General features: G+C 42.5%; 2 protein-coding genes across 2 annotated transcripts in view; both read right to left on the bottom strand.

Annotated features, from left to right (window-relative positions):
- The window catches only part of LOC145414462 (glutamate receptor 1-like), a 654,998-nt gene that overhangs the window by 291,166 nt on the left and 346,408 nt on the right, over positions 1 to 17,424 (bottom strand). The window lies entirely within an intron of this gene.
- The window catches only part of LOC145410136 (glutamate receptor 1-like), a 62,174-nt gene that overhangs the window by 28,768 nt on the left and 15,982 nt on the right, over positions 1 to 17,424 (bottom strand). The window contains exons 7-8 of the mRNA XM_080280370.1: positions 10,423 to 10,542; positions 4,504 to 4,627 (exon numbers count right to left, since the gene is read on the bottom strand). Of these exons, the coding sequence (XP_080136496.1) occupies positions 4,504 to 4,627; positions 10,423 to 10,542 (244 nt within the window). The remainder of the gene's footprint in view (positions 1 to 4,503; positions 4,628 to 10,422; positions 10,543 to 17,424) is intronic.

Here is a 17,424-nt window from a genome sequence, read left to right on the forward strand (position 1 = left end):
GTAACGCTGCAGGAAGCGCGGAGGACGAGGAGTAGATGGGGAGCTGGCGGAAGGAGACAGAGGGTTACTAGTGCTATATAACTGATCCACTGCAGACCCGAACATTTTCGGGGGGAGAGTGACACAAGAATTAACCCTTCCTCATTCTCCCTAAGTAAGGGGTGTCTGAAAGGAGAATGGATCTTGTGAATGTCGATGCTTCATATAAATAAATAAATATTTATATATGGGGTGGTACTACTACTCTGCGGCCAGGTTGTGTTAGGAAGAATATTGCCACCGTATTCCCTGCGTGTCGTAAAAGGCGACTAAAAGGGGCGGGGTGAGGGGACTAGGGACCCCCTCCTCTGTTTTTTAGTTCCTAAAAAGAGACAGGCCAGAGAAAGGGATGGGGGATGGAGTTATCCCCGTACCCTGAAGATTGGGTCTATGAATGTGCGTGGATGTAGTACGATTGAGGCTAAAAGGGAGGAGATAGGGAGAATGTTTGTGAGAAGAAAGTTGGATGTGTTAGCTTTGAGTGAAACGAAGATGAAAGGGAAGGGTGAGTCTATGTTTGGAAGTGTGAATGGAAGATTGTCAGGTGTTGATAGAGGAAGGGCAAGAGAAGATGTGGCCTTGTTAGTGAGCCCGGAAGTACAGCAATGTGTGATTGAATGGAAGGAGGTGTCATCGAGACTGATGTGGGTGAAAGAGAAATTTGAACGTGAGTTGTGGGTGTTTGTGAGTGCATATGGGCCTGGTAGTGAAAGGGATGAAGAAGAGAGGGAGTCTTTCTGGAATGATGTTGATGAGTGTCTGCAGAGTTTTGGAGCGAATGTGAATGTGGTAATGATGGGAGATTTGAATGCTAGAGTGGGAAATGTAGCAGTTGAAGGCGTAATTGGTATGCATGGTGTGCCTGGAAGAAATGAAAATGGGGAACGAATGATAGCGATGTGTGTTGAGCGAGAGATGGTGATTGGGAATACGCTGTTTGAGAAGAAAGATATTTATAAGTATACATGGGTGAGACAGGAGGGTGGAAGGGTTGTTGATAGAGCTTTGATGGACTATGTGGTTGTGTCTAGGAATGTAATAGGAAGATTGTTGGATGTGAGAGTTCTGAAAGGGGAGAGTGGAGGTATGTCTGACCACTACCTGGTGGAGGGAAAGTTAAGAGTAGGTAAGAGATGGGTGAGAGCTAGGAGGGTTAGGTGTGGCAGGGAGGTTTTGAAAGTGAGTGAGTTGGATAAAAGAGAGAAAAAGATAGAGTATCAGGAGAAATTGAAAGATGAGTGGAATGCAGTGAAAGATCGGGAAAATGGCAGCGTGGAGGAGGAATGGCAATTGTTTAAGAGTGCTGTGGTGGGGCATGCAGAAGAGGTGTGTGGTGTGAGACGTGTGGGTGGTAGTGTAAGAAAAGGAAGTGAATGGTGGTGCGAGGAAGTAAGTATGGCTGTGGCTGAGAAGAGACGTGCATATGAAGTGTGGCTGCAGAGGAAGGATGAGATGTCATATGAAAGGTATAAGGAGAAGAGGAATAGATCGAGAAGGGCTGTGCGTGATGCTAAAGTGGCAGCAGATGAGAGGTGGAGTAGGCGGCTGACAGAGAATTTTCAACAGAATAAGAAAATGTTTTGGAAGGAGGTGAAAAGGGTGCGAAAGGGAGAGTCTGGGAAGGAAGAACGAGTAAAAGCAGAGGATGGAAGGATGTTAATTGAGATGGATGCAGTAAGGAAGAGATGGGCAGAGTATTTTGAAAGATTGTTAAATGTAGAGGAGGAAAGAGTGGCTGAGATTGGGGCGGATGGAAGGGTGCAAGGAATAAATGTGTTGGGAGAGTTGAATGATTCTTTGATCACAAAGGAGGAAGTGGAGAAGGCAGTAAAGGAGATGAAAACAGGGAAAGCTGCAGGTATGGATGGGTGTGCTGTGCAATGCCTGAAGGGTGGTGGAGTGACTATTGTTGACTGGTTAGTAAGATTGTTGAATGTGTGCCTTGAGAAAGGTATGGTGCCAATTGACTGGGCAAGTGCTTGTGTGGTCCCGTTGTATAAAGGCAAGGGTGATAAGTATGAATGTACTAGCTTTAGGGGTATAAGTCTGTTGAGTGTTGTAGGTAAGGTGTATGGTAGAGTGTTAATTATGAGAGTTAGAGAGGGTACAGAGGGAGTGATTGGTGATGAGCAGTGTGGCTTTAGGAGAGGGAGGGGATGCGTTGATCAGGTGTTTGCTGTGAGACAAGTGTGTGAAAAGTATTTAGCAAAAGGCAAGGATGTGTTTTGGGCATTTATGGATTTAGAGAAAGCGTATGATAGAATTGATAGGGAGGCTTTGTGGACTGTTTTAAGATTGTATGGACTTGATGGTAGGTTACTAAAAGGGGTGAAAAGTTTTTATGTAAATAGTAGAGCGTGTGTAAGAGTGGGAAATGCTGTGAGTGATTGGTTTCCCGTGAGAGTGGGGCTGCGACAGGGATGTGTGATGTCGCCTTGGTTGTTTAATATTTATATGGATGGTGTTGTAAGGGAGGTGAATGCAAGAGTTTTAGGTGGAGGTCTGAGTCTGGTGAATGTTGATGGTGGAGAGTGGAATCTGAAGCAGCTGCTGTTTGCAGATGATACTGCACTGGTGACTGATTCAGAGGAGAGATTGAGACAGTTGGCAGAGGAGTTTGGAAGGGTGTGTGAAAGGAGGAAATTGAAAGTAAATGAGAATAAGAGTAAAGTGATGAAGTGTACGAGGTTGATAGATGGTAGGGGGATGAATATAGTTTTGAATGGTGAGTTGCTTGAGGAGGTAGATTGTTTTAAATATCTAGGGTCACATGTTGCTGTGGATGGAAGAATAGATGCAGAAGTGAAGTTTAGAATAAATGAAGTAGGAAAGGTGCTGGGAGGAATGAAAAAAGTGTTTAAATGTCGTTCGCTTAGAATGGATGTAAAGAGAAGGCTGTATGAGGGTGTTGTGGTACCGACTGCGTTATATGGGGCTGAAACATGGAATATGGGTGTAGCAGAGAGGAAAAGTTTGAATGTAATGGAGATGAGGTGTCTGAGGAGTATGTGTGGAGTGACACGTATGGATCAGGTGCGAAATGATGAAGTGCGAAGGAGAACTGGAGTTGTTCGGGAGATGGCTGGTAGAGTTGAGCAGAGGGTGTTGCGATGGTTTGGGCATATGGAGAGAATGAATAATGAGCGATTGGTGAAAAAGATAACTAGATCTGATGTGAGAGGTGTAAGGCTGAGAGGAAGACCACGAATAGGATGGATGGACAGTGTGAAGAGAGCGCTGGATGCGAGAGGGATGTCTGTTGAGCAAGGAAGAGTGGCTGTGCATGACAGAAATAAATGGAGAGAAATTGTCAATGAATAAGTGATGACGCAGCCCTGAGGGGATATTCTCCCGCATTTGGTCTGATCAGCTGGTCAGGTCAGGTGCGGGTAAGGGGATGGGTCTGTTATGATGTGGCAGGGGTAAACCAGTTCTGCTGTCGGGCCCTGCTGCAGATGTCACTGATTGCATTGCGCAGTTGACCCTTGTGTGGTGTGGTGCAGTGAGGATCTGTCCGTTCTCCCCTTTGGGGCTAAGATACGAATGAATGTGTTTGAATGGATGAGTAAATGAGGAGTATGTCGTCCTGTCTCGGCTACCTCCCTTTCCTTGGGGGAAGCAGCCTAGGTATATATATATATATATATATATATATATATATATTTATATACACCTTCAGAAAGTTCCTCTTTTGTGGGAAGCCATTATGAGAAGCTTGAAAAGATTCTACGTATTCATTACTTTCAGTAAAACAACCACGGAAGAACTAAAAAAAAAAAAAAAAAAATCCGTACTGGTCCCTTATTCTTTCACTCGCGTATCCACACCACTAATGGACAAAAAAAATAATATAAGCTCTTGAACATTACATCCTTTTTCTCAGTCTCCTTTTCTGACACTCATTTTGTCCACATTAAATAACTAAAAAATGCCTTTCATGTTGTTTGCTGCGTATTAGGCTAAACTGTCAGTTTCCGCTAACTTACAGTCCCAGTTGTGAGCAAAAATGTTGTAATATTAAACATATCTATGACATATGAGTAGCTATAGCTGTATTATTAAAACTTGCAGGGTGAAGGGTACGGAAAAGTCCTCATTGTACTATATCATTTTCATATGCAGCTGACGAAGGCAGAACTTGCATGACTTCTTGACATTATATATGACTGCATTATGTAATATGAAATGCAGGCTAATGCAGGGTTGGGGTTTTAAGCAAGGCTGCCGTAGTCCAAGGCATTTACGGGCACATGACCAGCATACTCCCCTTCACTAAAAAGCCTTCAGTCAAATCTTGGAGACTGAACCTATGCTAGGTTGTCACCCCGATTGTAATGGTTTAACGCACCACCTGGCACCTTACAAATCAAACATCCCCTCACTGACTCTCATATTCTTAGGGTATGCATACACCCTCACCCGCTCATTTTTAACAAGTAGCTAAAACTCATTGCCATTACTTACCTTGGCTCGGCTGGCGTCCATTTTCGATTTGTAGCAAAACTCTATGATGGCCACGACCACTGACAGTGCCAGGCCTCCAGTCAGGATGTAGAAGATGCCTGCTATTTTGCTCAGAGTCAAGGTGCTGGTGTGGGTATACTGTGATAAAGAAAGGGGGTTCAGTTTTACACACACACACACACACACACACACACACACACACACACACACACACACAAAGAGAGAGAGAGAGAGAGAGAGAGAGAGAGAGAGAGAGAGGGATAGAGAGAGAGTACAAAGGAAAACAAACAGCAACGGATCTACTGAACCTTTCAAGGGAATTTATCACAATGAAGATTACAACTAAGGTAATTATAGTAGTATTATGAGCTGAAGACTAAAAAATAAAGTGAGAAGCTGTCCCCACTCAGAAATTCCTCCAGCCGAAGCCAGTAGGAGAGAGAGAGAGAGAGAGAGAGAGAGAGAGAGAGAGAGAGAGAAGGATCACCATGAAGCTTAGAACATGCACGTTCGTCAGTCATGTGACCTGCGCTGTGTCATTAAAACATCGAAGGGCGGGTGGAAAAATTGGAGTTGTGAGGAACAGAAAGTGTGGGAAGGACTGGAAGTTAGATGGGCAACAGAGTTGGGGCAGTAAAAGTATAGCCTGTGGAAATGAATGTTGTAGAATTAGTGGTATTGCTGCGGTGAAATTAATTTTAAAATATCCTCCAAAAATGAATGTTAGAGGAGTAAGGAAATGGGCACAGTAAGCAAGGTAAGGGGAGAGAGGAGCTAGAAATCTGGTTGACAAAACAAGCTTACATTGATTTATCTTTAATTCTTATTGTTTCCAATAAAACCTGATTTATTAATTTCTCTGACAGTGTTTAGCACAGCACTCGACAACTTTACATACATAACTGTATGCGGGCATGATCCATACTCTGTGCCAGTCTGGGATACTGGGAAGAGGGCTAACTGACTATCGGTTACATGAGTGTATCCGGTAAGATATTTCCTGCAAAGTCACAATCCTTCCTGGAAAACGACCATGGGAATACTTGGTCAAATAAGGGAAAAAGTCGTCAACAACAACAACAACAACACCAAGAGAATCCTGGACACATTTAAACAACAAATCACCACCACAAAATTAAACCTGAAGGGAGAACTTACCTGCCTGACAAATCTTCTCTATAATAACTCTAACAACAAGAACAACAACATCAATGATTTTGTAACCTTGTCAGACGAACACTGATACAAACTTTTTGAGCCAGGTAGACGAAGTCGAGGGTCATAATTTTTGTACGAGATGTATCTGGGCGTGTGTGTCTATGCAAAAAACAAATCTCAGAAAGTATTGATTGCAGAGGGAAAAGTTATTAATAAAAGTTGTTTAGAGTGATAACTTGAGTCCACATGTCACACAGCCAGTACTGGGAGTCATTCAGGATGGATACATAATACTGTAGTCAAGTTTTCATCTAACAGTATTATTACAGTCTACCTGGCTCACAGATGACGGGTAGTCTTGTCTTCATTAAATTTCTGCGGTATGAAAAGTGCCCTCAACTAAATTAAAGCTGCTGATGGTCGCATGAATATAACGAAGACGATAACCTTGCAATGAAGAGGTCAAGCGATGAAGGCAAACATGAATGTAGCACGGATATAATACACATACAAATACATATACAAATACATACATACTTTTATAATTACACGTACAGTTGCGGACATATCAAACAGAAACACCCCGTCCACCAGCGAGGTGGTGTAATGCTCTCCGCATCTGGTAACACTGATAGGAACGGAACTTCACTAGGTTTCGTTTGGTCGCTAGGACGAACTGAACACAGTGATCATTGCTGCTGTGCGTAGTTATTGGTGGTATATAAACAATGTTCTGCCTGACAGTATACTGAAAATCACAACGTTTTGTGTATATGGTAAAATAATTACACAAAACATATTCGTTTATTCACATGAAACACACAGGTTTTGTAAGCGTGAGTTTCGACAAACATCACGAACCATACATTTACCGACTGCCAGCATATAAGTTTTTATAACATTATCTGCATTCCCGCACCTATTATAATAAATTAATAATCGCAAAATTACTGTGACCCTCCTCCTCCCTGACCATGAACCAGAAACTGGTAGACCTCTTTAATCGACGCAGTATCATAAGAAGTGGCGTTACAGGAGGAGACAGGGTGGGGCGCCAAGGAGACAGGAGAAGGAAGGTGGGTGAGGAGGGGGCAATGGTAGAAGAGGTGGGGGGGAGGGCTCTACAGCAGACGAGTGATGGGGTAGGGGAGAGTGGACTGTGACAGGAAGCTAGGATAGTACGGATAAATGAAACACTGGTGACATGGTCACAAATCAGCTATAATTTAACGCTGATTAGGGACTTTGATAGTCAGGCCGTTAAACGCTATGCAGACCTTGGCACCTTACGCAGTCTACCAGCATGTATTGCTGTATCGTCTATAAGACGACCTACTACTTACGGGGTGGCACATAACACAAACCCTGTATGATTACTGTCATCACATGGTGATATATGAAACGCTCCTAGAATGTTTGATGTCACACCTGTTGTCATAGCTTGGGAGCTATTCTTGCTGCGTTTAAGTAGTAATGACGACCGTGATATCGAAAGCAGAGGAGGCGGAGGGAAGAATTTTCTCTTGCCACCATCCATCCATCCATCATCCAATCCCATAAGGAGCGTTGGAGCCCGTGGCTTGGCAGCTGGTCCTGATATTTTAGATGAGAGTGACTAGCCTCGCTCATCCCCGTGTGGCATTACGTGAGCAATAAACCCCAACCATCCCTTGGATATAAACCTTCACCGGCTCAATCTGATTGGAGCGCAATAATTACCCACTAAGCCACCAGGCACCAATATTGATTATATGGTTACCACCCAGCGTAGTAAATGGTGTCCTGGTGTACAGGAAACCATTGGCCTGTCACTCAGTGTAGAGTCACCCACAGGCAGAAGGAAGAGGAAAGAATGAAGGAAAGAAAGACAGAGGAGGGAATGTAAGGTCACCCGTAGGCAGAAGGACGAGGTAAGACTGAAGGAAAGAAAGACTGAAGGAAAGAAAGACAGAAGAGGACGGAAGAAAAGAAGGATGGACGAGAGGAAAGGGCAGACACCCAAGAGCAACACTACATGGAGTGAGTGGATGGTGAGCGCCCCCACCTACCACATTTCTCTCGTCACAATAAATAATATTAAACAGTAGCGATTCGTGCCTGAAGTGAAGGAACGTTGCGGTATGGATATGGATATGATAGAAAGCGTTAGGAGAAATGCACTGAAGTTGCTTGGCCATATGGAGAGGATGGAGAGCAAGAAACTGACGAGGAAAGTGTATGTGAGTGAGGTGGAGGGGGGGGAGAAGGAGTAGGAGCCAAGGATGAGATGAAGGGATGGAGTGGAGAGGTATATGAGAAAGGGGTGTGTAAGCTGGGAGCAGGACAATGAAATGGCGGGGGACAGGGCGACATGGAGGCTATTTGTTTGTGGCCACCCCTTACGGGATCAAGGAAACTGACAATAGATATATCAAAAGATTCGTGCCTATGGTTCTTGTTAATATCTGTATGGCACCTATATAAACGAAAACGTGATTTACTAGGGTGGATGGGCTGGGTTCCAGAATACAGGTGGCGATACTGAGGTGGACTAATAGCTGAACAGAGAGACGCCTTATTAGTTATATTACATTATCTCTATGTCGGATTACTGTTAACCGTATACTAATAGAGTAAATCATGATATGAAGGACGAGTAACTGTTACGCAGACTCAAAACCGCAGTAACCACTTCACCACTGTCCGCCCCTCCCTCTTCCCGACAACTGCGTGCACTCAGACATTGGTACTGACGGGGAGGGGAGATGGCCGTAATGCCTGCTGCACCATGAACAGTGGAGCACATGTTAATACATCTTTTTTAATGGATTGCAATATAAATTGTTACTCAGCCAGGGCAACAGCTTCATGTTCGGACACTGCTCAGATGTGTGGCCCAGTAGCTGCTCCCCGCGAACAGGGCAATGGTCCTCATATTTATCTTTATCCTGTCAATTTCATACAGTGTGAACGCTACTCGGTTGTTAAGCATAACAACATTCTGCAGATAAAGTGTGTGTCTGCATTTAATACAAGCGATTTCTGTAACTAATGGCATAATTCAAGTATTATGCACGTGCTCAGGCTGGATAACTGCAGACATTACAAGCTCGTTCCATCATTACTGGTTTGAGGATTTGTGAGGAATGCCTGGGGCATACGACAGTTGCTCAAAATTAACCTAAATATAACAGATAACCACTGGTAATGTGAAGAATCAACAACCAAACTCGGCATGAAGAAAACGGTAACATAAACCTTGGTAAAGTAAATCCACCTTTGTTTTACAGTAAATACAGATATTAATGAGAACCACAGGGACCATCATTACTATCAGGCTGTTGGTTATTTATTGGTGAGAAGGGAAAAATCTACATAGGTCTATCCCTATTCTGTCTGCGATATCAGTCGTCATCCAAGGTGATACCACGTAACAGGCTACAAGAGTAATTCCCAGTCACTATGACAACAGTTGTAATCTGATAAACTGAAGGGACGTGTCAAATAATAACACATAGTGACCATACTCATAATACAGGGGTATTGAGCCACGCAGTGGAAAGTGTGTCTTGAACTGTTACAAAACATGACGGTCAATTACAACACGTGGCAACGTCAACATACCATTCCATGGTCTGACTGTAATACTCCATATTCTCCATAAAACAATGATTTGACACAGTCATCACCTTGTAATTTATCTCACTCACTGCAGCTCCTGCCATGTATGAAAGTCCACTGTCCCCTACCCCATCATCCCTCTCCTCTAGCCCTCAGTTCGACCAGTATTTCCCCCTTCCTCTCCCACCTCCCTCCTCCTGTCTCCCAGGTCCCCCACCCCCACCCTGCCGACTCCTGTGGCACCACCTCCTGCATGCAGTGAACTTGCCTCGATTTCAGAGGTCTACCAATGTCAGGTTCACGGTAGGAAGGATAGGTGTCATGATAATTCTCTGTTCATTGACAGTTGTGGGGAAGCTGATAACGATGACTTAAAAGATGAATTGTTAACTGTTGCATGGTTCCTGACTGGAAACTAAACCGCTCATGAAATCCATGTCATAAGAAAAAAAAATAATCATGACATGCTATTATCAGTATATTTTCTGGCGGAACATTGCTTATATATTATATTACCACCAATAACTACGCACAGCTGCAATGATCACAGAGTTCGGTTCGTCCTAGCGACCGAATGAAACCTGGTGAAGTTCCATACTTATCAGTGTTACCAGATACGGAGAGCATTACACCACCTTGCTGGTGGACGGGGTGTTTGTTTGATATGTCTGCAACTGTACATAAATATATATATATATATATATATATATATATATATATATATATATATATATATATATATATATATATATATATATATATATATATATATATACCTAGGCTGCTTCCCCCAAGGAAAGGGAGGTAGCCGAGACAGGACGACACACTCTCCATTTACTCATCCATTCAAACACATTCATTCGCATCTTAGCCCCAAAGGGGAGAACGGACAGATCCTCACCGCACCACATGCATGTATACTTGCATATACACATTACAGGGCAACTCTTGCACATCCCTGTAATGCGTTTAAGCCTGAAATCACCATTTTCATAGATTTCAAATAAGAGTTGGAAAAGTTTTCAGGGCATAATACTGCTACATCTGCCACTACGGCTACTACTACTACTGTTACTACTACTACTACTACTAGTACTACTACTAAAACTACTACTAATTAGCTATAATAACTGCTGTACCACTACTATTATTGCTGCAAACAGGGGGGTGCTAACCTGCGTATCCTTGCCACATTCGGAGTTATCGACCCACCACTTGTTTTTTAGTCTGAGTAGGTCTCCACTCTCCTTCAGGCTCAGTATTGCCAAATTCAGGCTTTCCCTGTGGACAGCAGGTAAAGGGGATGATTAGAACATGTATAGTAAGAGTGAGGACGAGAATGAAAGAAGACATGGAGAGAGTGACGTGGGCAGGGGATGGAGAATCTGGTAATTTGTGCGTGTGTGGGGGGGGGGGGGCACATGCGCGCAACATGAAAAAATATCATATAGGTTCCCACACCACAATAAATATATTGTAAAAGGACAGAAATCTCCGCCCAGCTAAAGTGATTTATCGACAGCTCATCTTCATCCCAATACAACATCCTTATTACACACGTGCATTGCTCTGAAATGCATACGACTCGTTAGGCTTCATTCGGCTGTAGAGAAACACGCCATGACACCAACGATACCCCTCACCCAGCCCCAGTTTCACGGTGTTACATAGCCTATGATTTCATCATCCTTTGTATAATTCTAACGTACAGTATGCTGCATGTTTGATCACGATTTGCCTCGTGGCTTCCATAGTGACTAGGCTTGCGTGTTTAACCTCACTCCCCCTTTCTACCCTTATAGTAGAGTAAGTCGTTCTTTCTGTTGTTCAGAGCAGGAGTGTCAACTCTTTGTCCCCTATGGCTTCATTTGCGCGTCCTTCTTACAAGTTGTATCAAGCTCTGCCGGCCCCTATATAATGAGCTCAGTCTCTACATTAATTGCCACTTAGATCTACTCCTCATTTTGTTCACATCTCTGTCCTCCCCTGTACAGTTGTTATTATTTTTGTGAGTGCTCAGGAAATCTTCAACCATCTAGCTGCTGTGTAATTTGAGTGTAAGTGTTATTACATTTTTTCTTGTACTGTATAGCATAAGGTGTTGATTCGTAGGCCTAGTGAGGTTTTTGTGATTCATGTGTTTTTGTGTCAGCCATTAGTAATAATATTTCGTATCTGTAATAATATATCTTGCATTCACTGAGCATTATCCGGTTTTCTCATTTCATCAGGGCTGACTTAGATAAATTTACACTTGCTAATTTCGTGTTAATAGAGGCTATTGCAGTTAACCATATATTTAACCTGTTTATTGCCATTACATTATCCTTATGAGTCCTGAATGTTTTGTTGTTAATTTGAGCATTAAACTTTAACTTGTAATTTTACCTAACTCTTTTGTTTTGAACCTGGAACTTTACGGGACAGTAGTGATTTTTAGTATTCTCACTTAAAGTGTCCATTATCTCTCTCTGTTCCGTAACATAAATATGGCGACCTCTTATCAGGATATTCAGGATATTATCATAAGGATATTGCTTGATATTTTGTGACTGTGATTTATTCATGATGTCTACTATTACTACTCTTTATGAAGCCAAAGATTTTTTGTCAAATGTGCAAACAGTGTGTGATGTAGAAAACAGAACGAAGAATGAACTTAAGCTTGTTGCTCAACAATTGGGAATTGCTGTTCGCTCTCATCATTCTAAAGATCAAATTGTTGACATGATTAATAAAAGCTTGTTTAATGTGACTCCTCCAGATGAGCAAACGCAGATTGAAATAGCTAAATTACAGTTAGCCCTGCAGGAGGCTCGTGCTAAGGAGGGTGAGTTTCAGGCACAAGTTGAACTTGCTAGGATTCAGGCAGACCATGAGTATCGCATGAAACAAGGTGGAACTGGATCATCTAGCTCTGATGATTTCGATGTGGCTAAAAATGTTAAACTTGTCCATCCTTTTAATGAATCTGATTTAACAAAGTATTTTCAATTGTTTGAGAGGGTAGCTACAGGTTTTAATTGGCCCAAAAAGTATTGGCCAGTACTCCTTCAGACTGTTCTCACCGGTAAAGCTCAAGTAACTTATGCATCTTTGCCTCAGGATCAATCTGATAATTATGATGTAGTTAAGAGCTTGATTCTTAAGGCCTATGAGCTTGTTCCTGAAGCCTATAGAGTAAAATTTAGGACAACTTATAAGCAAGATAAGCAATCCCATGTTGAGTATGCAAAAATCAAAGAAGATCTGTTAGAGCAGTGGTTAAATTCTAAGAATGTAAATTCTGATTTTGATAAATTTAAGCAGATGATTTTGCTGGAGGACTTCAAAAGGTGTATTAATAATGATGTAAGCCTATATCTTGATGAGAAAAGAATAGATAATTTGTCTGATGCTGCAGTTTTAGCTGATGAATATGTTCTCACTCACAAGAGATATTCTAAAGAAAAAAGGAAAGATGAGAGTAAGTACGTTGCCTCTACTCAGAGTACAGGTTTAGGAAAGAGAATAAAGATGATGTTTCTCAGGAAGTAAATACCAGCTTCACCTCTAGATTTCAGAAAAGTAAATGTACTTATTGTAGTAAGCTTGGTCATACTAAGGAGAAATGTTTCAGGAGACAGCGTGATGTGAACAAAAAGGAGTCTTTAAATATTCAGTCAATTGGTCTAGTGTCCACCCTTGAGAGTTCCCAGAATTCTTTAACTAAGTTAACTGAACCTCCTTTGAGGGGTAAATTAAATTCTCATGATGAAGTTCCTCTTTTGAGCAGTAATGTGGGTGACACTCTCAAGAGTTCATGTGCTAATTTCTTGTCTGATGGTTTTGTCAGTCCTCTGGACAGTAATGACAGGAAATCAGTTCAAATATATCGTGATACAGGTGCTTGCCAATCCCTCATGCTGACCAGTGTTCCAGGCTCTAATGTTAATTCCTCTGATGAAACTGTAATCTTACAAGGTGTAGGGAATAATTACTTCTCTGTCCCTCTGTGCAGAGTGAATTTAGAGTCTGGTTTTGTTAATGGTTCCGTTATGGTTGGGTTGGTTGAGACACTCCCAATGTCAGGTGTAACTTTCTTACTTGGAAATGATATTGGTGGAAGTCACGTGTGTCCAGCTCCTCAGTTGTCTAGTGAGCCAGTGGCTGCGACCCAGGATTGTGATGTCCCTGATGTGTTCTCTGCATGTGCTGTCACTAGGGCTAAGTCTAAAGTTACTGGTGACTTAGAGGATAAAGATGATAATGATGTCATCCTAGCTGACACTTTTCTTGCTAATTTGGACCACTCACCAGATGAGGCAGTACCCCGTAGTGTTGATAATTTGTCTCGTCAAGAGTTGGTTGAGTTGCAGGTTGCTGACCCTGAGTTAAAAGGTCTAGCTAACTCTGCTTGCAGTGAGGAAGAGTCAGCTGGTACTTCTACTTGTTATTATATAAAGTCAGGAGTACTTATGAGAAAGTGGAGACCCCCAACAGCATCAGCCGATGTGAATGGGAGGTTGTACATCAAGTTGTCATCCCTCGTGTTTGTAGGCAGGATATCATTAGAGTGGCTCATGATTCCAGTTTGGCAGGACACCTTGGAGTGAGGAAGACTGTGGCACGCATTTTGAAACACTTCTACTGGCCAGGTATCTTCAGGGATGTTTCCTGGTATTGTAAGTCTTGTCACGCCTGTCAAGTTGTGGGGAAGTGTAATCAGACCGAAAAGGTTGCACCTCTAGTTCCCATTCCTCCTTTTGAGGCACCATTCACCTGTGTGTTGGTGGATATTGTGGGCCCTCTTCCTAAGACTTCTTCAAGATTTTCTTATGTGTTGACCCTGATTGATATGGCTACTCGTTATCCTGAAGCCGTTCCACTTAGAAATATCTCAGCAAAGAATGTGGTTAAGGAAATGCTAGGGTTCTTCACAAAGTTTGATCTGCCCAAGGAGGTACAGTCAGACCGGGGAAGTAATTTCATGTCAAATGTTTTCAAGCAGTCTCTGAAAGAGTTGGGCATCACCCAGATCACGTCTTCAGCTTACCATCCCCAGACCCAAGGAGCGTTGGAGAGATATCATCAAACACTCAAATCGATGCTCAAGAAATACTGTTTGGAACATCAGAAAGACTGGGATAAAGGTCTGCCATTCGTTGTATTTGCCGCAAGAGAATCTCCAAATGAATCACTGGGCTTCTCACCCTTTGAACTACTGTTTGGCCATGAAGAAAGAGGACCCTTTAAGCTACTCAAGGAATGCTGGCTGTCGGAGGAAAATGACGTCAACCTGCTGGAGTATGTGATGAAGTTCAAAGAACGGCTGTCCACTGCTTTACAGCTGGCGAGAGAGAATTTAGGAGCTGCTCAGAAGATGAAGACTTGGTATGATAAGACGTCCAGGTTACGCCACTTTCAGCCAGGAGATCAGGTTTTGATTCTGCTACCGGTGCATGGGCAACCTCTTCAAGCCAAGTTTAGTGGTCCTTATTTCGTGGAGAAGAAACTCAGTGATGTCAACTATGTCATCGCCACACCAGATCGTAGAAAGATCAAGCAACTTTGTCACAGCAACATGCTAAAGTTATATCACAGGCGGGACGAAAATAACCCAGTCTGCACTGTAGCTGTTCCACCCGAGTCTGCAAGTGAAGTTCTCCCATGCAGCATGAGCCTGAGTGATAGTTTGGGGAAGAATCCTGATATCATGAATGATCTCCAGACTAAGCTTTCTCATCTAGCTCCCGAGGAAAGGCAGGAGTTTTCGGCATTACTGCAGGAGTACCCGCAAGTGTTCCGTGCTACTCCAGGAAAAACCACTGTGTTGATGCATGATGTCGATGTTGGAGACGCAAAGCCAATTAAACTGCCTCCTTACCGTGTGAACCCAGTGAAAGTTCCTCTCATCCAAAAGGAGCTTGGCTACCTGTTGGACCACAAGATGATTAAGCCCTGTCAGAGCGAGTGGAGTTCTCCTGTCACTCTAGTCCCTAAGCCAGGTGGGTCACAGCGGCTTTGCATCGACTACAGACGTGTTAATCAGATAACCAAAACAGATACTTACCCTCTCCCTCGCGTGGAAGATTGCATAGACAAGATCGGAAAGGCTAGGTACATAAGAAAGTTTGATATGTTAAAGGGATTCTGGCAAGTACAGTCACTCATAAAAGAAACGACCCCCCCGGCCAAGACACCTTTCAACCAATATGATATCGGTCCTGGTAACACTGTAAATGACGTCAGCTGCGTTTGGGGGAAGTTCATTCAAAGATCATTCGAAGTGTGTCGAGACCATTCATTTAACCCTTGAGGCCGTGGGTGTCTTTTGCACATGTGCGGCATTAATGCATAAATGTTTCGGGTATGGGATTCTGTTATCACCTGAAAGTTCTTTGTTCTTGTAGCATAAAGTTAATTTTGTGTGAAGGACAACATAACAAGTCAGATATAATGTATGTTTGACTCGTGGATTGAAGCAGTGTTTCGTGCAGATTAACTCCGCCCTCCTCTCATAACACCCCTCCTCATCCCCCCATATGGCAGACGTCAAATACACTGTTACCAACACTGAATACCCCGAGTTAGATTGCCTCAAACGCAGGGGGGGTCTTATCTTTTATGAGTGACTGTACCTATGACTGAATGTGCTAGGGAGATCTCATGGTTTGTAATACTAGGAAAGACTTTTGCATGTTCTGTAATGCCATATGGTATGAAGAATGCACCAGCCACATTTCAGAAGCTCATGAATGTTGTAACAGAGGGTTTGGCAGGGTGTGTTGTTTATATTGATGATGTATTAATCTTCAGTGACAACTGGAAAGATCACCTATGCCATGTCAGTAAATTTCTTGAGTGTTTGGTTCAGGCTAATCTTGTAGCTAATTTATCAAAGTGTGAGTTTGGTCAAGCTAAAGTTCAGTACCTTGGGTACATAATTGGTGATGGACATGTTGCACCACCAGGAGCTAAGGTTCAGGTCATAAGTGATCTTCCCAGACCTAAAAGTAGGAAAGAGCTACAAAGATTTTTGGGAATGGTAGGTTATTACAGGAGATTTGTTCTTAACTTTTCAATTCTTATATCACCACTTACAGACCTACTGAAAAAGGGAGTTAAATTTGTCTGGACCGATAACTGTGAATCCTCTTTCAGCAAACTTAAAGCTATCCTATTAAGTCAGCCAGTGCTTGCTACTCCAAATTTTGCTAAGCCTTTTAAGATGGCTGTTGACGCAAGTGATACAGGAGCTGGGGCTGTTTTGCTGCAAGAGGATGATCAGGGTATTGAACACCCTGTATCTTATTACAGTAAGAAGTTCACTCCACCTCAAAAGAACTACTCAACTATTGAGAAAGAGCTTTTGGCCTTGATTTTGGGTTTACAGCATTTTTCATTTTATTTTTGTTCTGGTTTTGACCCCATAGTCATTTATACCGATCATAACCCACGGAAATTCCTTAGTAAGTTTAAAGATAAAAATCAGAGATTGACAAGATGGAGTCTACTTCTTCAGGAGTATTCATTAGACATACATGTCAAGGGGAAAGAAAATGTTATTGCAGATTGCTTATCTAGACTTTAGACAGATTGTTTTAGAGTAATAAGAAATTTCCTTTGTAAATTTCTTTTTCTTTGTGGGGAGGTGTTACATAGTCTATGATTTCATCATCCTTTGTATAATTCTAACGTACAGTATGCTGCATGTTTGATCACGATTTGCCTCGTGGCTTCCATAGTGACTAGGCTTGCGTGTTTTACCTCACTCCCCCCTTCTACCCTTATAGCAGAGTAAGTCGTTCTTTCTGTTGTTCAGAGCAGGAGTGTCAACTCTTTGTCCCCTATGGCTTCATTTGCGCGTCCTTCTTACAAGTTGTATCAAGCTCTGCCGGCCCCTATATAATGAGTTCTGTCTCTACATTAATTGCCACTTAGATCTACTCCTCATTTTGTTCACACCTCTGTCCTCCCCTGTACAGTTGTTATTATTTTTGTGAGTGCTCAGGAAATCTTCAACCACCTAGCTGCTGTGTAATTTGAGTATAAGTGTTATTACATTTTTTCTTGTACTGTATAGCATAAGGTGTTGATTCGTAGGCCTAGTGAGGTTTTTGTGATTCATGTGTTTTTGTGTGAGCCATTAGAAATAATATTTTGTACCTGTAATAATATATC

Source organism: Coenobita brevimanus, chromosome 1 (assembly GCF_032717465.1).
Source record: "Coenobita brevimanus isolate Jiangsu-jjx chromosome 1, ASM3271746v2, whole genome shotgun sequence".
NCBI lineage: Eukaryota > Metazoa > Arthropoda > Malacostraca > Decapoda > Coenobitidae > Coenobita > Coenobita brevimanus.